This window comes from Notolabrus celidotus, chromosome 11 (assembly GCF_009762535.1).
Source record: "Notolabrus celidotus isolate fNotCel1 chromosome 11, fNotCel1.pri, whole genome shotgun sequence".
NCBI classification, from domain to species: domain Eukaryota; kingdom Metazoa; phylum Chordata; class Actinopteri; order Labriformes; family Labridae; genus Notolabrus; species Notolabrus celidotus.
In genome coordinates, this window is record NC_048282.1 from 22,521,830 (window position 1) to 22,545,349 (window position 23,520).

The following is a 23,520-nucleotide window of genomic DNA, read 5'->3' on the forward strand; positions in this document are numbered from 1 at the left end:
TGCAAATGTGCACGTCTGTAAGTTTATTTAGAAGAATTTCAGTATAAAACAGTGGCATTTTCTTCCAGAGAAATAGACAAAAGTGAACATGGTTGTTTTATTTCTATTTGAATGAACACTTGGATGACCTTTCCATAAACAGTCTTTGAGATACAGGTAGTCGAAATATCAAAATTAAATAACAGACTAATACCCCAAACAATATGACTGAGAGATCTACTTGTGTCAAACAAGCAGACTTCACCACAAACCCTAAATTCAACTATGATACAAACAGAAAGTTAAACGAACTCTTTAAAGTGTTAACACAAACGTCTTCCTTTCACTGCACCAAGAGAGTCTTTGATCAAAAGACTGTTGTGTTCCTGCACGTTATAATCAGCTGAAAAATAGGGAAGATAATCAACCGTTGTAAGATAATGAACACCCATGTTACATATGGATACACTTCTCTGTATAGAAACAAAATATCTATGATCATTCCGCGCGGCGCAATGATAGTCTTAGAAGTAAAATAAAATATAAAGACAGGATAGTGTATTTAACAACTTAAGAAATGCAGAATATTAATAAAAATGTATATGCTTTCACATACCGTTACCATTCTTAATCAGTGTTAACAAAATGTTAACTACTACTACAGTCAGTAGAGATTTTAAGAAGGGTGAGATCAATTTAAACAAAAACTGTACTATACAGAATACTTTGTGACTCACTAACACATTTTCTCTATATCAGAGATTCTGGCAGGTCACACCGAGGGACCGCCTAAATTAAAAAAAAAAATCAGTTGCATTCACCAAATACAACTGGAGTGGCCGATACGTGTCAGTCGGTCATGGTGGAATGTGGATTAATAATATTGCATGTGCATCAAATCTTAATTTATGGGAAAAACCACCGGCTTTATTAGTACAGAGATGACATCATCCTTGGAAGAATCTTTAAAAAAAATGTTTCCACGATCTGCCAAAAGGCAACAAACTGCTAACCTGTTTCAGAATAAATAAAGCTGCTGCTAATAGACTGTGCTCCAGAAGGTCGGATTCAGCTCTCTTCAGTCGTGTTTAAAGCCGTAGCATCCAGCTCCACCGAGTAACAAAGCGATAGTCATTTAAACTGCATTCACACAACCTTGCCAGAGGCTGTGAGTTGTAGAGATGCTAAAATACACACCTACATATGGTATTGAAAACAGGATACAAAAAATATATTGAGTACGACTGTACCAGCAGTGAGTATTTCTAAAATGTAACAGATAAAAAATAAATTCTGAGTACATATATAGTATAGAATAAGGTTTGTAATAGAACCCAGCTATTTGAAACATGCCGTCTAGTTAGACAAATCTACTATAATTGATATTAGTGTACTAAGAAATCAGCCTCAGTGAGCATATAGTCAGGACACAGAGTTTTCAGTTAACAGAGGACAAGTCCAGTTCAGGTTTATAAAGAAGCCAGGTTAGTCTAGCGTCTTTACAACGCAGGGGGGAAAACTAAAGACACTTGTTGTACACATTTGTTCCAACTGAGACAGGTAACCTGCTACCCTAAAGGGTCAGAAAACAAAAGAGTGAGAATCAAGGCCAAATCCGACCAGATCCGTCTCCGGTCCGTCTCAGACCCGTCGGGGCACCAGATCTGATAGGTTTCTATTCTAGTCAATGTTTTAACTTCTATTGGATCCGCTCCGTTGCGTTCCGGCTGCGTCTCTGATCCGGCAGGTCGGAACGCAACGGAGCAGATACGCAAGACTACTATTTTTGCCGGATGCCAGAGCACGACGCATCAATTCAGCACAGAGCAGATGGAGCGGGACAGGAAGTCAGGCACCAAAACAAAATGAAAACATCTGGTTAATTTTCAGAATAAAACACCAGATCGTTTTAACTTAACTATGACAACAAAATGTGATTTAGAGCGGAGCCAGTTCTGGAGTCAACAGGTCAGAGGTTTTCCGAGGACCATAAAAACAACATGTATGAGGAGAGGAGGAGGAGAATCATTGATTCAGTAATTACTGCGGTGAAAACCTCGGCCACATGACTCCAGCTGTCCGGCGGTCCTGATCTGTGCTGCGTTTCAAAAACGCAACCGGTCGGTGTTGATGGACGAGAGAGCACGGAGACGGATCGGAGACGGACCAGACACGGATCTGGTGGAAGTCCTGTGTCAGACCCAGCTGTCCTCTTAAAGTAAAAGGAAGTGTGGTTTATCATGGGAATAATAAAGATCTGATCTATGGCTTTTAAGTGGAAAGAGAGAATTTCTTTGGCTATCAAGGCAGGTAAAACAAAACATTAATCCAACAACCGACTACTCTGTGTATTTCATTACTAATAGAAAATCAAATCTATGATTGTACAGTTTCCAGAAGTAACATTGTCATCCAAATGACACACTTTTTTTGTTCTACCTCCAAATGAGATATGCTGTGTGTACAATTTAAAGACCGACCTGGAGGTCAAAAAGAGAGCAGCCACGGTGAGCACCATATGTCTTCTATTGTTCATGGCTATGGGAAGTTGATGCTTGGCAAGAGTTGACAGCAAACAATTGTCACTCTCGCATGCAAACCCTAGGGAAGTTTTTAGAATGCCCCCCCCCCCCCCCCCCGTGCTTCATTGGTCTTCCTCTGGGGTTTGACGGCCCCCTTCCTTGGACTTGAGCTGGAGCCAGGCATCTCCGAGTGCCTTGGCGAAGTGGTCATCCACTGAACCTGTGATGGACACAGAGTTGGACTCAGGCTCTGCCTCTTTGTAGTTTTTTCCCAGGCTGCGACGGAAGTGCTCCTCAATCACAGGATCTCTTACAGTGTTGGCTAAAATAAAATGATCAGAAGTGGATGAAAATAAATTAGTTTGAGTCATTTTCTGTCGTACTCGACTTATTTAGGGGTCATTTAAAATGTTCTGAACAGAAAACATAATACAAAAACCAATAAACAAGTCATGAAGTGGTGAGACTAGAGTGCACATTATGCTCAAGTTGAAATATTTTTATGAATAACACTCAATGTTAATACATTTTGCAATAACCTTATATATTTGGATACAGTTTTAACATTTCAAAGGCTTACCGTTGGACTTCCTTTGATCAGTAGCAGGGCTGGGTGTGCAGCCATTCATGTGGCAGTGCGATAGGTTACAATTTCGGTTGCTTGCAGGAGCACAGGTAATGACAGACGGACGATTCTAGAGGTGGGAAATGCAAACAATAGGTTTACACAGAAATCAGTATGGATCACTTCTTTTTTTTCTAAAGATAGTTTTGGGGGCTTTTAGAGAAAGTCGACAACACAAGCAAATTCAAATTCTTAAATGTTGTCATGACCAGGGTTTATGTTAGCCGGTTTCACGGCATATAGAGATATCATCGGCCAAAATGTCAATGGTAAAAATACCAAATATGAATAACCATATTGTTTATAATTTAAGCTGGGGTTTCCCCTCTAAACTGCATGTGAAAAAGTGGACTAGTCTTATATTCGGAGTCAACACTTTTACATACCAACATTTGTTCATGACCATGCCGGGAAGCAGCAGATTTTTTTTTGAGTGTCACCCAAACGCCACACGTCACATTTACTGATTGACAGCAGCACGGAGAAAACAGTCGGACCTGAATGCTCAAAAACATCAGGAGAATGCTTCTCCACTGATGACGGATACACAAAACATTGTGTAACCATAGCTCTTACTTTGACAAGTTTACAGAAGGTTATGATGCTTTATGAAAAGTTTAATCAAGTTTAGCCTTCCAGCATGATGAGATATGAATATCAAAACATACTCAGCGATGGCCATCTTTCAGAACACTTAGAATGGGGACAGACAGTGTGCATGTGGATTATTACTAGGGGTGGGAATTGATAAGATTTTATCAATGTCAATGCCACTGTCGATTCTGCTTATCAATTCCTTATCAATTCTCTTAATGATTCATGAGTATTTTTATGAGGGGGAAAAAAGTAGTTCTACACAGTCTTCCGCACCAAAAGGAACCATTTTATTTTTTCCAAAATTATGTCTGCTCAAGACTGAACATGAACATATTCAACTTGAACATGCTGAACAATAGGTTGACCTCATTCTCAGCTGTGTGAGTCCGGATGTAGCCCCTAGAGCCTGGAGGAAAATACTTAGAATTTGGAGAGGAAAAATGCTTTTCTTCCGGGGGTCATCGTGGAGGTATTTTACCCACTCTCGTGCCTCATTTTCGGCCGCCTGAGTCCGGACCTGACCCCTCGCGCCTGAGGGAAAGCGTCCCGACTCCGAAAGGGGATAGGTAGGCGGGGGTTCGCCTCCTGAACTCTGGTCATGACTAAATCTGAACTAACTCTTGTGGGCAACAAATTTTCCTCCTATTGTTGCATGTTGTGCGTGTTTCCTCTGCTTAACAATAGAACATTGTCATCCTAGCTAGTCAGCACCAGTTACTTGTTGGTTAAATTAACAATTCTTTTTGTTATTATTGTAGGCCTGAAATGCTGATCTTATGCTATCGCTCTACTAACCACATGTTAACAGTTTGGGAGGTAAAAAGACATCAACAGAGAGGTCCTCAAAGATCTATGTGTGAACAGGTTAATGATGAAATTCAGTTCATGTGGATCCCTTTGGCCATGTATTACACAGTGGTGTCACAAACCACAGCTGATTGTGATCTGTTCACATCACCGCCAACAGTTTGATGAGCATGTGATCTGTGGACTGGTGGAAAATGTATCATCAGGGTGTAAGATGTACCTCTGCATACAGTCTCAGGGGAAAGATGGTAGTGTTTCAGTAGAACATGTATGCACTATGGACTTCCAGACAGTGTTGAGCAGACTTTAACACAGAGTAGGGTCGTAAAACCTTCATATTTTCAATCGTATGGTTACTTCAAATGCTGCTTCAAGTTTTCTCTGTTTCATCTCACCGTGTCTGTGTTTTTATGAGGGCTGCACAGAGCTTAAACATTTTTAAAAGCAAACTCAAGACCTATCTTTTTAGTCTTGCTTTTAACTGAGTTTCATTATTATAACAGTTTTTTAAAACGTATTTATTTGTTTATTATCTAGCTCAAATTTTAATCACTTTTATTCTATTTTATTTATTTATTTTATTTTTTAAGTATAGCATCTTATTTTCTTTTAATCGTTTAATATTTTAGTGTTTTATTATCTTAGAAATGTGTTTTATTTTGGTGAGTTGAATTTCTTGTGTTGAGTTTTAACATCATATTTTACCTCCAGTGTTTCCTCATTAAGATATCATGTTTTATTACTTTTGTTGCATATATTATTTTCTTAACCTTGGGATTCTGGGGTGGGGTTGGGATTAGGATTGGGGGTCTTATATATTTTCTTAATTTATTCTATTTTAAGTTGTTTTTATGTACAGCACTTTGTGTTGCAATGTCATTGTATGAAAAAGACTTTATAAATAAAGTCTGATTGGTTGATTGATTGATTGATTGATTGATTTCTTCAGGATCAGCTGGTGGTTTCAAGTGAAAAAAATCAAACACTTAATGTTAGTTTTGTTAAAGCCTTTTGAAGTCTGTGGCTGACTTAGCAAAACAAGCTCTGTGATACAACAACGTTTTCCGTCCAACACTGAAGATTTAGTCAAATGAACGCTCTCTGTTTGTGTCATTGATCTGCAGCAGCAGGTACTGCACAGGCACACACATCTGTGGATGAGCGGTGTGTGTAAAGCTACATCCTCTGTAGATTTCTGCAGACTTGTTAGTCACAGAAAGATTATTATTTTCTGTTCGTGAGGTGGATTCCCCTTGGTAAACATACTGTTATATACAGTGTATGATGCTGCTTTTTATATCAGTCTTAAAAAGGGAGCTTAGGTATATGTAACTGCATGTACTGTCATTATTGTATCAATGACTGTAAGAAAACTGAGATTATGATATATAATTAACACTAATGGAAATGCATTTTGATTTGTTATGTTGTCAAAATGCACAGTTTGAATCATGGCTGGCTAAGAAGTGGAAAAGTTGCACTTCAAATATATTTTTTCAGCAATTAAAAAGAACAACAACAATCTGATCCTTCACTAAATTCCCAGATCTGCTCTATGAGATTTGGGATCCATGGCACCACTACTTCTATGCACAGTGAGTCATGATGATTATTATTTTTGTTTCTTGTAAGGTTTAGGGTTTTCATTCTTGTCATTGAGAGCATTTCACGTTGCCTCCATAAGTGTTACACCTTGACATACCTGCTGCCGTTCTACGGCCCCGCTCACGACGGACCTCTCTCTGCCTTCTGCTCCAATGTCATGGCTGCTTTTGGTCAGAGCCAGAGGCCGGTCAACAGCGTAGCCAGAAACAGAAGCATACAGGTGGTTCTCATGGAGGCCATTGGAAGAGGAAGTGATGTGCTCCACAGGAGTGTGACTGAGGCTCCAGTGCTCGTTGCGGTTGTCTCCAGCAGAAGGGCGGGCCCTAAAGAAAGAGGGGACAAATTAAACATATGCCACACAGCTTCACAATTCTTTACACGTCATACTTTGATATTCAATCTTGTGTCTTCAAAAACCAAGACAGCACGGCACACAAGATAGGCTTATGTTGCCATCTTCTTTAGTTACTGTAAACATGACATCCCAGACTTGGTTGTGCTGATAGTTGTTTCTTGAATGTAGACACTTCACAGGCTTCTACTTTCCTATCATTCTTTAGATCATGTTCAGGGGTCTCATTTATAAACGTTGCTTACGCACAAAACAGGGCCTGAAACTGGTGTACCCTAGACCATGGCGTACGGCAGTTTTCACGCCAAGTTTGTGATTTATAAAAACAAACTTGACGGGAAAATGCGCTTACCAGTAAGCAAACTCTGACCCAAGCGTACGCTCATTTTAGGAGGCAGGGGAATTGGTGGCGCAGGTGGTGAGACGGAGAACTGAAGTCAGATTATATCTAAATGCCTTTCACACATTTCATTTCATTGAATAACAACATATTAACAGACCCACGTCACCATCATCACTAAAATCAGCTTATTTCATGTGAATGTTACTGTGTTTTCGTTTCCAATAAGCTGTCATTAAAAGATAAAAGCGTGTCTTAATGTTCATCAAATATTTAATCAGCTTTACCTCACCGTCACATTTCTCTTTAAAGGAACATGGACCGTATCCTAACGCGTTCGTCAGAAGGTAAAAGCAAAAGTAACGTCAGAAGACGTAAAACAACCGCGGAGCAAAGTGACAGTGATGTTTTAAATGTGTAATTATAATTTTAATCAAGTCTGCTGTATGACACATATGGAGCGCAGAGACGCCGGCTGCCTCACTCTCATCACATCTTCATCACCTGCACGTGTTTGCTGTGTTAATGAGAAAAGTGTGGAAGTAACAGCTATTATCTTACATATCATCATAATCTGTCAAAGCCAAGGCCAAGCTGCCGGTGATGAAACTAACACATCAAACTTCTGTCAGATAATAACAGAGAGAGGAGATCTCTGAAGGACATAAGCTCTCTGTAATGTGAAATAAAAAATATGTGTCCTGTAAACATGAAACACTGCAGTGAGACCTGTGTGTAATGATGAATGATGGATGCTCTGGCACTGCTGACGGATACAGGAATGCTGTAGCAACGTGAAGTCACTCGATATTATTATTTTTATTTATTTTGTGTCCCTCCTGCAGTAGGAAACAAACAATAAGTGCTCTTTGACCTCCGTTTCATTCACGGGGACAATGGTTTGTGTGTCAGAAACTTTATTTTCTCTGTCTTCCTCTCTGTTGTTGCCGTGATTCACCGTGAGAACCTTTGATCTTCCAGCTCATTTGTATGCATGTTCATTCATAAAGCTCTTTGCATTGACCGTATATGGTTGAATGTGGGCGTGAAAATGGCAGAATAAGAGGCTGAACTACGTGCAAATATCTCCATGTGGTTTGTGATTTATAAACGGAACATTGCGTAAAGTTTGCGTGCGAAAGGTTTTAAAAATCATACTTTTTTTTTTGGCGCACGCCATTTCCAGGTTTTCGGAGTACGTACTCTTTTAGTAGGGATTCTACGCACTCTTTTGTAAATGAGACCTGAGATCTTTTCTTTCTCATAAGCTCAGACAGGTACATTTCAAGCTTTCTGGTTTGACTCTTCTTAGAATTTTTCAGCATTTGCAATTTTTTGAGTACCTCACGGAGCCAATAGTTTAAGAATGCCAAAACTGACACAGGATAGAAATGATCTTAGATGTTTTGGGGGTTTTTTAAGTTATATTTTTGGCCTTTTTGCCTTTATTTGATAGAACAGCTGAAGAGAGACAGAAAATGTGGGGAGTAGAGAGCAGGGGAGGACATGCAGGAAATGGTCGACTGGCCGGGAATCAAACCAGCGACCTCTGCGACGAGGACTGTAGCCTCTGTATGTGGGGCACTTAGACCACTAGGCCACCAGCGCCCTATCTTAGATGTTTTAATTAACATTTTTTAAAAGGAACTTACAACTGAGAGGTGAACAATCTGCTCATTTTGGTCATGGGGTCTTCATCGCAGTTGATTCTTTCATCCATTTGTTCTTCCCCATACTTCCGTTTGCTTGGGCAGTGTGGAGGAGGCCCAGTTATGTTGGACATAGCAGTGGGAAGGGAGGGTGTCCTGGACTCATCTGTGGGAAGCCAACAGCAGTGAAAATAGCATTACTACATTTAAAATGACGCTAATAAGTCTAAGGTGGCTTAAAATAAGACAAACTATCAACACCAACAATAAGTAAACATTTAATGCGTATAATCACCAATTGAAGAAAAAATAACCTCTTAGCTTTTTCACCACATTTACTTGACCTAAATACTGAGCGAAAATATAATCGTTTCCCATAAGTACATGTGACTTGGTAATGTTTACCATACAAAACAGCTAGCAAGCTAATAAACAAATAATTCTGATGACTTTGCATCATAAATGTTTGCAAGCTATATCAGCAAGACATCCAAAGACTTGTATGATGGATGTGATGGAATTTGCTGAATATTCAGAGTTAGTTTTTCAAGGAAACTTATTATTCAAAGGTCAAAGAAAGACTAGATCATTTTTCATGTAGAAACTATTATAATCAGGACATTTCTCTGGAAAAATGCCTCTAAACAAGTCTTAAAGTTTTTACTTCCTGCATCTAGTAAAGCCGATGAGCGTGTTATTCTGGACCTCATTCACATCTATTTGTGTACACAGTGTCTGAGGTATCGTAGATGTATGACAACTATTAAGACTACAGTCTAGAGAAATGAACAGCTAATGTATCTTTTATTTCTGTATTTTGGGTATCAAAATCTTTGTACTACACTTTAATGCGATGTGTACTAGGTGGGGAAACAAGCATAAAAAAAGTGCTACACCAAGCTGACAGTATGAGTTTAAAGATTTCGGGTAAGTAGAGGACCAACAACGTATTAGTTTCACAGAGAAGACCAACAAACAGTGGTGGACAAAGTACACAGCTTCATTACTTAAGTCAAAGTATAGATCCACTTGGTCAAATATTACTCCAATACAAGTGAAAGTTTCTCTGTCAGATTATTACTTGAGTTAAAGTACTGGAGTACTACTTACTTGTAAAATACTCAAAATGTTGTATTTTCACAAAGCATTAGTGCAGTCAGGAATACATAGAAATACATTGTTACATTATGTTTATCTAGAAACTATTACTTGAAATCTCTAAAAACTATACCATGGATTAAAAACAGAAACTAAGTTATTCCAAGCACAGACAACTTTGTTTGAAATGTTTATCTGGAATGAAACAAATGTTACGTAGCTCAACACGCTTTCTCAGGCTGGACTGTGAATTTCTGTATGTTTGAGCAGTGGGAAACAGGGAGAACATTTCATACTATACGTATCATTCTTCATTTCAAAAACCCTCTAACACGGACTGAAGGTATGTACATGGGTGCTCAGGTGGAGAATTATAGCCATCATTGCTATCTCTAAATGACCTGTCTGATCTGAGTGAAATCTGCTCTATGTGTACAGGTACAGGTATGACTAAACCACTGAGACAAACAGAACTACACAAACACATTTTACTGTCTTAGGAATCAGATTTCAGAAAAGAGAAGGAAATTCATGAGCTGACTTCAAAGCAAAAGTAGTGAGTAACTAGAGCATTGATAGGAATGTAGTGAAGTCAAAAGTACAATAATTGTCTTCTGAATGTAGTGGAGTAAAAGTAATAAGTACGCCCCCAAAAAATACTCAGGTAAAGTACAGATACTCAAAACTGTACTTAAGTATAGGACTCAAGTACATTTACTATGTTACTGTCCACCACTGCCAACAAAACGTATAAACTTATGTTAAAATGTGAATGTAACATACCTTCATAGTAAATTCTCCCGATGTTGTTGTTCATCTTGTCCAGGAACTGAGAGTTCAACAGGTCCATTCTAGTGAAACGCATTTACACTAACAGGCTTGTTGCTAACATCGACGTTAGCAAGGTAGATCAGCAGGAGCAACAAAATATCCCAACCTTGAGAAAAGAAAAACGAGATAAACATTGGTCCATGTTATGAGTATTTCTTTGACAATAAGACATCCAAACATAACCGGACAGCTAGCTTAGCATTACACTGTCTGGACATGGAGCACTAGCTGGGCTATGTTTCAAAGTTAGCTCGTACCCGCTAGCTGTGACTTCTCCGTAAGTTGACAAAGACACGGTTTAGAAAGTTCTCCTGGTTGTGGTAAATGTTTAGCAACAAACAGTCAAACTGGTTTTATTACAACACGGTTATAAAATGTCAGAAGCTAGCACAACACACAAGCTAGCCAAAATTAGGCGAAAACTAACGTTAATTGTTAGCAGTTAGCAAGCTAGTCCTCAACTTTGTTGTTAGCTGCTTCGGTTCAAAGTTTCCAGATTCAACAAGCAACACAACAAAGCTTCAACTACACAAAACAGCAACAGCTTGAAGTGGATCGATGTCTATTCTAAATGGAAACACTTTCAAGAAACGGAAACAGTCACACATACTCACTTTAAAGATCAAATATCTGCTTTACAGCTACAACATCACCTCGGCTAGCCCAGCTTGCCTTCATCCACGATCCACGATCCACGATCCACGCACTTTCCCACCGACCTCACACAAAAGGAGGCCGAGCGACCCTAGCGGAGACGAGGCGAAGAGAGCCAGCTGATAGATGTAGATCTGCTCTAAACGACTCCCAGCTAGTTACATTTCATTCTTTACGATTTATATAATTGGATTGAACTGTTATGACATATTCATGTTAGCAATACAACAAATAATACCTCTAAATTAGCTTCATACCGCTGCATAAGATACAAGATTCAAGATTCACTACTACTTAACAAGTCAGTAAGCACAATAAATGAGTGATTCTATGATAAGGGGTACATTTCAAGTCCATGGGTGTATTTGTCAATTTTACCAAATATTATTGGTCATTATTTTAAAAAATGACCAATTTTATATTGGATGATATTTCTCTTTAATTTAATACAAAAAGTTAACAGGTTCCATGCTTTATTTTGCAAAATATGCAGATTATATATTGGAATTTAAAGTTTTTGTGCTGTCCGATTTCTTAAATGTCAAGTTTGCTCTTAAAGCTTAACATTAGAATACATGTATTTATATATTATTTCAGCATTAATTGTTCAAAAATAATCATTTAAACATGGTACAGCTGTTTTTCAAATCTATTTAAAACATTAATATACATGAAATTATTCACTTTATGTGTGTCCGAGAAATCATTGTCAACTTTGTTACCCACTGATAAAAGCCCTATAAATCAGCAATGGTTTGCTCCAAAGTCATATGACTCACATTGCTGGAGTGCACATCCTTTTTGGTGGGAACCTTGAAGACTGTGTGGTAAGTTTCAACTCCTCCTTGTCAATATTTCATCAAAATGATTGTCTACACATGGAGAGGATTAATTGTTCATCAACTGTGTTATCAACATTTTCTTGTGTACTTACTTTAGGTGTTTTAATGACAAAAATGTAAAGAAAGTACACAGAAATATGAGTTGATCATGGTCATGTGGTGACATCTTCAATGTCTGTAGCTAGCACAAACGCCAAAAATGGAGGAAATGTCAACTGTGTTACATGTCAACTGTGTTACCCATCAAAAAATAAAAAATAAATATAATTATATTATATTATATGTACATATATATATATAATATATATTGAAAATAAAATCAATCCATTTTGTTGCAAAGAAAGGTTTCTCTCCTCTTTTCCTAATTTGTCCTGTCAACTGTGTTACTCCTGTCAACTGTGTTATTTTGTTGTCAACTGTGTTATATACAGAATATCAATTGTCAGCTCAAAAATCTTATTTTCAAAGCAGTTAGACAAACAACAAATTAACCATGGATGAATAGACCTAAGACGTTGCAAATAATTGTTTTATCAAATAAGTAGTACCGTAACACAGTTGCCAAAATAATGAACCTGGTGTTTATTTTTATTGGAATATTTAAGAAATCATTAGAGCTTAAGCTTGCCAATTAATGGATTTCGCACAATCTAGGGGTATACTATGGAAACAAATATAATATTAAGCCAAAAAGCATACTGATTTTTTCACTTTTTGGTTGGTCTGAAATGTACCCCTAATTATAGAGTCGCTCTTAAGATACAAGAAAGCTTTATTGCAAAGTGAGCTCACACACTCAACGGATTTGACTTAGTGATTCGAACACTGGTACTTAACAACAAGTCAGTAAGGACAATAAATATATAACCTAAACACAAATTCAAAAAATCTAAATAAAAATACAATCTGTGCAAAGAAAGGTAAAGAAGTACTTTTAAAGACATTAAATAAGTTAACTTAGCCTAAGCCAGAGTGCACATGTAGTAGATGAATATAGTAATAAAATATGTTATGGGATAAATTACAATATTGCACATGATTATGAGGTATTGCACCGGAAATCAAAGTATTGCACAAGTATGTGATCAGTCACTGAGTCTTTAGTGGTTTACACTGATTGTACATGAGGGAATACGCTGTTCAAAAAGTTAAACAATTAGGTTGAAAATAAACTGTAAGACTCAGTGCTATCAACACTGTTCTCTTCAGTAGTGTACTCACTTATAAAAGTGTCCTCTGGATGCCCCTAAAATGTATAAAAATGCAATAAAGTGCCCTCTATGCACCTGAAATGTATAAAATGTAGAAAAAAGGCCCTCTGGATGCCCCTCAAATGTTATAAAAGTTTTTTTTTAAAGTGACCTCTGGATACCCATGTAGTTCATTATGTCATGTTATGTTAATTATGTAATGTAATCAATTATATAGAAATAAATAAACAGTTTTGTGTTTTCCTTTTCCATAATTCAATTTCAAGCACAAATGGTCCCAGCTAGTTACAAGATGATTTCAATACACCACAAGCACCAGCTGGTGTCACCCTAGCACCCATGTAAAAGTTGCAGTGCAGGGGGCAGCTTTCCTCAAGCCAAATACAAACAAAATCGTATCACTGTTCCTTCTGAACAATATTTAAAAAGTAAAAATTTAAAAAGTAAATATTTTTCAAGGGTCACTTGGGTCCGTTTTTTTAAAATAAAGCTGAGAAAACGTTAATCCTGTTTTCAGTCTTTACTTCTCTAGATATTATATATCACATTATTAGAAAAATGTTCACAGTGCAGCGTGCACCTTTATGTGTTTGCCTCAGAGGAATTCTGTTTAACAAAACAGTCACATGATCTTAGACTTGAAGGAGAACAAAATATACCTAAGTTGTGCAAAATATTTTTGAAACAGAAGTCCTATTAAACCAAATGTAATGATTCAAAAATTATATTTCAACAGAACTCCATGATTCAAAGCTCATCTTTTACCAACAGTATTCTAATGTTTTGGCTTTGTAAAATGTTTCATCACAGATTTGTCGTAATTATTTTAGTTAAACAAGTATTGCAGTGGCCAATTTCCACAAACCAGAGATAGAATCCAAAATTTTTTGGGCTCCAACAAGTATAAACATTGTTATTAGAGCTCAAAGATGTATACACTTGCCTAACATTTAAAAGTTCAGAGACACTATGATAATACAACTTGGACACAAACTACTTCAATTGTATGCTGTTTTTTATTTTATGCATTTTTACGTTGTTACCAGTACATCTCTGCATACTGTTAGGCTGAAAAATGTTTGGCCACTTATTTGAAGAACTTATTTTGAGATTACAAAGCTGAGAAATGTATCTAATAAGCTAAGTGCAGCACTGGAAAGTGGTCTCTCTGGGCCTGTCAGAGCAGTTCAAATCTCCTGATGGCCGAAGGAGTGTTCTCAGAGATCAGCCTCTAACCATTTGAGCAGACATAAATAGCACAATGACACCAGACATCTAGCAGTATTAACATTAGGGTTGTAATAGTCAGGCTGAGAAATGAAGATTTCATTGATTCAGTAAAAAGATACCCATCCTTATATCAGTAGCTCCAAACTGTGCAGCTCATTGACCAGATTTGTATTGACCCCGGATAACTGCAAGTTATTGATTTATTGATTTATTCGCCGGACTCATTTCAGAAATATCCATTTGTCACCTGGCTGGACGTGGGGGTCTGCAATGGTTTCATCACACAGCAATTCCATTTTACTATATTCCACATAAAACTGTATATACAGTGATTAAAGCATGTTACAACCTGTCAAATACAGTATCACAATGAAAACTATGAGGCTGTTTTCCTTAGGCTTTAAAAATGCTTTCACATCATTGGAAAAAAATCAATATGTGCTTTAAGAGGCTTTTAAAATAATTTATGCAAAAATATTTTTTGGTCCAAGAAATATTCTAAGGTGTATTTTGTGCGGTCGTGAGCATGGAGATATAATGCAGAAGTGGATGTTTGTATGAAAATGTAATTAGGTAAACGAGTAAATTATGCCACACATTGTGAACCATTTGTCTTATAACACAGTAGGTTCAGGTGTTTCTTTTAGTTAATTAAAATAAGTATGATAAGTAGCCATTAAGGGATTCATTAGTTATGAAGACAGGGTTAACTACTGAAGCGTGTTGTGTTCACATGAGAAAAAAAATTCTGCTCTCTTTTTCTGAATTAACGAGTTAATTATCTCGGAATTACGAGAAAGGTGTTCTGTTTTTCTGAATTAAAAAAAAATCTGCTCTGTTTTTCTCAGAACGGGCCTTACGTCTAAACAGCTGCAGAGTCCTCAGGTGCCTGCGCAAAGCTGACAAGCTAATCACAATACCATCTATGTTACTTAGGGACACTAGTATCTCCCAATGTCTAAAACCCAGAGCAAAAGAAAACTGGATTCAACTGAACCACCGGGGCATGTTTACTTCCTTGTGTGGCCTTCACGTGCTATTGGGATTTTACTTTAGAGGTATGTTGTTCATTCAGAAAAACAGAGCAGAATTTTTTTTTATTTACAAAAACTTTTCTCATAATTCCGTTCAGAAATTCCGAGATAATTTTTATTATTATTATTTTTAAAAAACTTTATTTAACCAGATAAAACACATTGAGATCAGGATCTCTTTCACAAGTGTGACCTGGCCAAGAGGTCAGCAGCACGTCATAAAAACAGTTACACGAAAATGACAGTACAAGTTAAAACATACAATAACTCTGATTAAATTAACTCTAATTCAGAAAAATAGAGCGATTTCTTTTTTAATTGAGAAAAAAAGAACACTTTTCTCGTAATTCTGAAATAATTAACTCTTTAATTCAGAAAAAAAAGAGCAGAATTTTTTTGTCTCATGTGAAAGCAATACCCTTCAGTTGTTTACTGCATGCATTTGTGTCTCAAGGGACTGCTGCTGACGCCTTTCCTGCCACACAACATTGCCCACCAGTCCTAACAGCCATTTTAGATTTCATGGCTGCATTTTGCATGCACAGCATTGCTCTACCCGATTAGAGAAAACACAAAATCAGAGGGAGCAGGAGCCAGGCAATTATGATGTGGCAGTCAGCATCCCCTCTTACACTTACACTGGGAACCCCTCTGTTTAAAATGCAGTGGTTCAAAAAGCATGACGCCTGCGAAGAAGGAGAAAATGGGGGAGGGGTAGGGAAAACAGACGCACCAGTGAGACAGTAGAGGGAGAAGAGGACGAGAGAGGGAAGGAGAAGCAAAGGCAGAGCATCATTGCAATGGCTGAGGAGAGTGTAGGGTGAGGCGATTGGCTAAGAGGGAGTGTAGCGTCATGACTAGTGAGGGGGAGCTCTGAGGATGCTCCGCTGAACTGGGAGGGAATACATTCGCAGGGAGTTTGCATTCAGAGCTCAGCCATTATCAGCTGTGGAACAGGAGCTCCTCTGCAGAATCATTTTTTCCACACCCAGTGCTTGTTGACTGATCCGCTCTTCCTGCTACAGCCATGAATTATCTACGCCGGCGTCTCTCGGACAGCACTTTCATCTCCAACCTGCCCAATGGCTACATGTCAGACCTCCAGAGGCCCGACCAAGCTCAGCCTCCTCCACCTGCCACCGCCACCACCCCCACCACCCCTGCCAAGTCTCCTACAACTGGGCCCTCACCTCAAGCCACGTCCCCTGCTCCGGAGAAGAAACCCCAGCTGTCTCAGTCCACCGGAGCAGGCTTCTTTAGCTCCATCACCAACGTTGTGAAGCAGACAGCTGCCTCAGCAGGGCTGGTGGAGCAGACTCAAGTCACGACACCCAAGAAGTTCAAGATGCTCCTGGTTATTGATGAACCACAACAGGAATGGTAAGAAGACATGCACCTCTCCTCAGTTTTATAGACAATCTTCAATAATTCACAAGCTTTATGTTGTTTTTTTGCTCACCTTTTGCACTTCTTTTCACAATCTCCTTTGAATGTTGTAGTTAGGGGTTAAGAACCAGTGAAACTACATCTGTATCAAGCACCCAGCAGATGTGAATGAGAGCTGCTGCTGTGGTTTGATGGTAAAGCATACCAGTGTTACGATAATACATACTGGTAGCCAGTACTTAAAAAAATATGCTCCATTGATTCACAGCAGTAACGCCATTACAGGAAAAGAGAGGGGTTTTATTGTCCTCTATTTTCCCTGGTTGTACTTGTTAAAATGTTAATGAACGAAGGCATTAATAGTAAAAAATGTAGCATTGTACTATTCTTAAAGTGGATTCATTAATTGTGCAGAATTGGGGAATGCACATGGATGTAGTCTGAATACTGCAGTGCTTTTCTTTCATCAATGGGGTTCCCCCCTGCTCACAGCTGACATGACACGTCCTGCACTAACATTATGGAATAATTCATGTTAGCAACTGCAGCACATGTTGCATAGTGCTCCATTAGCGGTGATGTGGATAAGTAAGTAAAAACCTCAAGTAAAACTAAATAAATCACATCATCTATAGCTGCTGTATTTCTTGCCATGCTGCAAGAGAGCACCATTGTGTCACGAATGTTAAGAGCAGGCTTACATTGGAGCATGTAAGCTGTATCCCAGGGGGATCTTACTCAGAGGTTGCTTTAGAAAGAATCTTTGTCACTCGACTCTTGAAAGGAATTATTTTTCCTCAAATCTGCTCAGAGTACACTTATTTGACATAAAATGCTAGTATCAAAATAGCAAAGATTATAATAAATCCGTCAAGCACAGGATCAACAATTGTTTACACAGCTGACTCTTTTCCACAGCCATGTGCACACCGCTTGATTTTCTGTGGTACAGCTCTTTTGTCATATTAAACAGAAACATTAATGATCACCACAGACAGATGGAAAGACACACAACTCTGTGATCCATGTGCAGCAAAAAAAAGACAACATTTATAATTGAACAACAGATTTTGAAGCTTGAAATAGAATCCTATTTAAATCTGCTTCTACTTTGTTTGAGTATTAGACATGATTTGGCTGATAGATCTGATCTAAGCTCCATGAAATCGACTTTACCACCAACATAAACTACCTGATAGGATTTCTTAGCTGGCAAGAAACCGTCACATTTTGGATTACCACTTGCAGGGTGACATGATGTGTACATCTGTGCTACATCAAGTTTGATATGTCACCTGTTTTAGCATTAAGTAGAGCAGGGGTTCCCAAACTTTTCAGCCCGTGACCCCCACAATATTGGTGCCAAAGACTCGCGACCCCCACTGTCCCTCAAAGTGATTTATGTGGCTTCATTTAGCTGGTCTACAGAAAATAAGCCTGCCTATAAGAGCATGTGTCTGTGTTTCCTGTACCGTTAAGAACTAACCTACTGCTACTGATGCTTTTGATAATTCACTGTTCACTAACCCTAAACTTAGGAGTCATCTGGCAAAATGAAAGGCAGAAAACTCATTACATTTTCTATTTTCATGGGTTTTTTTTTAAGTTTAGCTACTATTTATGTCAATATTTTTACTATAATGGGTAATATGTACTAATTTTAGATAACTTGGGAAAAAAAAACATCCTGGAAGACATCTCACGACCCCCCATTTGTGACTCGCGATCCCCGAGGGGGTCCTGACCGACACTTTGGGAACCCCTGAAGTACAGTAATAAGATGGGCACCTTGGTGGGTTTCAAATTTCTCACAGATTAAGTTACATGTGCTGCTGAGTTTAGCTATATTTTCAGATGACTGTTTTCAAAACTCACCAAATCATACACAATATTGTGATATCAGCTTACCTGATTCAGGTTACCTCACAGTGTCCTATGATTACTGTGTTTGTGTTCAGGACTGGCCATCTATATAACAGAAACCTTAATCAATGTTAATAAGATCAGACCGACAGTAGAGGGACGGATGCCAGCCTGATGCATTCACTCGTTCCACATTTATTATGAAGGGAGCAGCTCGTTGAAGAAGAGGTATTACAGTCTGATGTGCCAATACACAGACAAAGCTCTGCAGCTCTGACAGAGGAAGCCAAATTTAATACATTCATCTGAAACCCTGACATTCATCAAAAGGTCATTCTAATTGAGAATGCTGAGTATAGGGATGGGAGTAAGATAACATCCACACGCCACCGTTCTTCCTCTTGACATTTAACAAGATATGATATGGAGTAGTTCTACTGAATTCGATAAAAACGTCACATGAGTTCCAGATTTGACATAATTTTGACTTTCTAATGCGGTTTATTGAATGTATCATTAGCCCACTGTGTTCCTGAGCTCCACAGACAGATCATGCTCTTGGTTCTAGCTTTATGTCACACACACACACATGGACCTTGTAGATGAGTACTATCCCTGGGAGTTAAAATACCTCTTCCAAAGGCCATTGTCCGTCTAAGTGCTGCATCTATTTTTCATGCTTGCACAATATCACTGAGTGTGGTTGGTAGTTCATGTTTGTTGACAATCTTTGCCTTCTGTTGGTTGTTTTAATAAGACCTTTCACCCTGTGGTTGTTTGTCACTATGGCAATAGTAATCCTTCTTGGTTTAGTCAGTGTGGTGTAGCTCTGTCTCTGTCACATTCAGTGTCCTGTAGCTTTAACTGAAGGTGTTTATGTGGTGATAATGTAGTGCTGGGCGATAATTCGATAATGATAATTATGGTGATATAATTTTTCTCGATATAAATATAAAGAATGTTTGATAAAAATTTGATATTAATAAACATGTAATTACACCCCCCAGGCACTTAATATGGAGAGGACGCTAATGAGCCTTAAACGCTAGTTGCCACCCAACATTAGACAGAAGAAGAAGACGGCATTAAACAGCCAATCATGTTGCAGGATGAGAGGTAGGCGGGGGTTAAAGACGTTCGGAGCAGAATGTAAACACAGCTGAAACAAGAGACAGCGTCACTGATGAAAACTCAAAACTTACCAGCTCAAAGCAGTCATCAGTCTGACACTGTGTCGACTCTGAGTTAACTATTAACTTAATACACTTCATTAAATATACTTTCAGGATGTGGGTAAAGGAAGAGCACAGAGACAACTTCTGCTGTGCATTTCTAACACGTTTAATGTCCACCGCGACTGTAGGACAACACTCTGCCTGTAACCCTTAGTAACCTTAAAGGGGAGAGCACAACTCAAAACAATATTCTACTAAACTGATACACAGTACACTATTTTATATATATTTGTTGTAAATTTAAATCAAAATATGGAAATAACTTAAATCTGAGAAAAATAAGAATCTACAAACTAAAACTTCCTGTTAGCACCGTCAGAAATAATGGATTCAAGAAGTTTATCAGAAAACTAAATCCAGATACAAACTAACAAACTGTCTGGTTTCTTCAACTTTCACTCAGGACCAAAAATCTGCATTTACATTTAAATAAAATAATGATTTGATATGTATCGTGCTAATTATTGATATCGACTGATATGAAATATTTTATCGTGATAACATCATTTTCAATATCGCCCAGCACTATGAGAATGTATGAGATAGTTTAAAGTGGACTATGAACTATAATATAAGAAAGAAATACCATATTTAGAGGGGCAGACTTGATGCTTTGTATTCAGCTCTCAATTTCCCTTGAAGATGACTTCATAAAAAATACAGCAGCTGGCAAGCTTCAAGAAGATTAAAAGTGTCTTTATCTCCACGCAGGTTTTGCCAAGTACCTCATATTCTCTGTCGCGTTGGCACACCTTGAGTCTGAGGGTTTGTTTTTGTGTTCTGTTTTGAGACTTTTTTCTGCACGCTGCACCGTCAGAGAAACCAGAAACCTGGTGGCCTCAAGACTCTCAGAGTGAAATCACGAAAGAGTCCTTGAGATTAATTGCATCTGACAGAAGGTTCAGATGTCATCATTTACTAGGATGACATCACTGTACTGGTTTAAATCCAAGGATTGTACAATTATAGGTAAAAAGATATAATGATGTGTAATAATTAACTTTTGAAGTATTTTGGTTACTATAATATTTCTAGGTGTCATGAAGAGAATAAAAGATGGCCGTTAAGAAGAAGAAGAAGAAGAAGAAGGTGTACTTTATTAATACCTCTGGGCAAATTCAATGTTTCCACTCTGGTGATCATGCTACACAGGAATACACTGATATACACACACATACACAAACAGGATCCTATGGACCTGCACTAACGGAGATCTGTCACAGTGAGGGGGCTGCTATCGGCCGGGCGCCTGAGCAGTTATGAGTTTGGTGCTTTGCTCAAGGGCATAACATTTTCACATAAAAGAACGAACAACAGCCTGTAAAAAGCAGAAATTACATCAATGAGTCAGCATCAATAAATAACAAGACGTGCATTCACTGGTCAAATAATCCATAATCCTGTTTTTGTAATCTTCAATGCTAATAAAATAATCCATTGACCCCATAGCGTAGATCAAGATGAGGGAGCAGAAGCATTAAACACACCATAACCAAAGACAAATAGACACCTATCCAGCTACAGCATTTTCTAGTGTGATCAAAAACACAAACAGTAAGTGAGAGTTTGTCTGAGAACCTAAATGGTAATTTTCAAAGAGGCCTGTAAAAGAAAAATGTCATGCAAGTGTAGTAATCAGCTGCTTAAGGAAAACAGATGGAAAATACTACTATTTGAGTCAGGCCTTTACTGGGCAACAAGTTGTTTTGGGGAGAATAAATCAGTGTACAGGATGAAATGTGTGCTGATACAGTGACTGTGACTGTGAGGCTCACAGCACATATAGAGACAGGAGCTCTCTATCATACATCCACTGTTTATTCCTGTTAGATGAGGCTGCCAGTCATCCACAGAGGTTTTGTTTTGTTCCAGGAACACCATGCTATAAATCACTGTGACAGAAGCAGCAGATGTTCCACAGTTACTTATCCTCTCTCTGTCTCGATTTCAAAAACAGAGCACCAGACTCCTTTTTTATTCCATCTCCTAACATTCAAAATTACAAAAATACATGAGGGACTGTTTAAACTGAAACCAGAACAGGAACATTCTCTATTGTGAGCTTAACCTTGATCAAATATTACCCCTATGTGAGAGTGAATGTTAACCAGGCTAAGTGATGAGGCATTAAAATTCAGCAAGGGGCTCCCGCTCACCGATGCTCGGGGGTGAATCACCAGAATGAGAAAATGTTTCACAGCAATATGTGGATTGGCTATAGTTTAACTAGCTTCCAATTAATGTGGTAACTAAATTCTCAGTGTCTGCATTGGCTGACTCTTTTCAGAATTTACACAGAGGGAAATATTATGGTTTCGTACCTCATCTTCCATTCAGCTCCAGAGTGCCCATATTGATTCTTACAAATGAATGATCAGAAGGAAGCATCTGCTATCATGCTCCTCGCTCTCTCTCAGTGAGCAGCTGCAGGCACTGTGCCCAGTTTTAAGGCCAGTATGTAAGTCAAGGGCAGCGGAATAGGTAGGTCTAAACAAAACATCCTTTTACATGAGGAGAACAAGTCAACCCGACAGAGAAAGAGCCAATGGCAGGCTGTTTTAACATTTAACAACAGGAGTGTATACATTACAGATATCTATAATTCAATATGTCCTCCTTTAAAGAAGCCTTTCAGAAACCCACAAGGACATGTTTACCATCTACAGTTGTTATTTCAGATTTCCATAATGTCATTCTTCCAAGGAGAAATTATGTCACTTTTTCCATTTATGTGTATTTAGCTTTTAATTATCCACAACAACATACAGTAATGGAAAAAATGATTAGACCACCCTTGTTTTCTTTTCAATTTCTTGTTCATTTTAATGCCTGGTACCACTAAAGGTATATTACCTGAAGAATACAATGAACACGACAAAAAATGCAGCTGATTACATGATACTTTATGTCCTATTTGACATGCTTAAGATTAATTGTATTCCAAGGATATATAAGAGACCATTTCATGCAAAGGCCTAGAGTGGTTTCCTGCTTACATTCAAGCTGTAGCACAACTCAGAAGTTGTCATCTCTCATATAATAAGAGAACCACAAGCCCAAAAACAGAGAACATTTGTTTGAATCTTTGCAACAGGAATGGGCTGCTGTGACAGTAGAACAATGTCATGAGCTGGTGAAGAGCATGCAAAGACGCATGGCTGCAGTCATCAAAAACAATGGTTATGCAATCAAGTACTAGTTTTTGGCAGTACAATGCCATAGCTATTGATGTAAGAACTTAAGTGTTTTGGTTGTAATCAAGAAAACCATGGGGAATTGTGAGATATCAGCTCTTATATTAAACTCTTATGAGATATGTTTGTTGTTATCATTATATTTGTCCAAACAAATGTACCTTTAGTTGTACCAGGCATTAAAATGAACAAGAAATTGAAGAAATCAAGGGTGCTCTAATCATTTTTTCCATGCCTGTATTTCAAATCCTGACTAACATTCTGGATACCTGTAAAACAAATCTTACTACAAAATACCCCCATTTCAGATATCAACAATCCAACTCCCATATTTATATATGGAAAAGAAAAAACATTCACTATTATGTCATTTTGTATATGAAAATTGCATTGTGTCTATTAAAAATGTCATTAGCAATGAGTTTATCTGACACTTTTAGATGTCTACTGGGGACAATTGTATTCC

At 38.1% G+C, this 23,520-nt stretch overlaps 2 protein-coding genes across 5 annotated transcripts in view; one reads left to right on the forward strand and one right to left on the reverse strand.

Moving 5' to 3' along the window:
* On the reverse strand, positions 1-11,376 carry vgll4a (vestigial-like family member 4a). Of its 3 annotated transcripts, none has more exons than XM_034696049.1 (6): positions 11,020-11,376; positions 10,358-10,511; positions 8,480-8,642; positions 6,233-6,458; positions 3,082-3,196; positions 1-2,823 (listed from the first exon to the last, which is right to left on the reverse strand). In XM_034696049.1, the coding sequence occupies exons 2-6, from the start codon at positions 10,437-10,439 to the stop codon at positions 2,624-2,626; spliced, it is 786 nt and encodes a 261-aa protein (XP_034551940.1). In that variant the 5' UTR covers positions 10,440-10,511; positions 11,020-11,376; the 3' UTR covers positions 1-2,623. The 3 variants fall into 3 exon arrangements, with proteins under 3 accessions (XP_034551940.1, XP_034551941.1, XP_034551939.1); XM_034696050.1 differs by having other exon boundaries at positions 11,059-11,349; XM_034696048.1 differs by lacking the exon at positions 11,020-11,376 and adding an exon at positions 10,663-10,854 and having other exon boundaries at positions 1,970-2,823.
* syn2a (synapsin IIa) overlaps positions 10,526-23,520 on the forward strand; it is a 21,204-nt gene continuing 8,209 nt past the window's right edge. Inside the window, exons 1-2 of one of the 2 annotated variants that reach the window (XM_034696047.1) lie at positions 10,526-10,682; positions 16,402-16,756. In XM_034696047.1, coding sequence (XP_034551938.1) covers positions 16,404-16,756 — 353 coding nt within the window. In that variant the 5' untranslated portion in view covers positions 10,526-10,682; positions 16,402-16,403. Of the gene's footprint in view, positions 10,683-11,838; positions 11,887-16,401; positions 16,757-23,520 lie in introns of those variants that run through there. The other variant, XM_034696046.1, reaches the window with a different exon arrangement.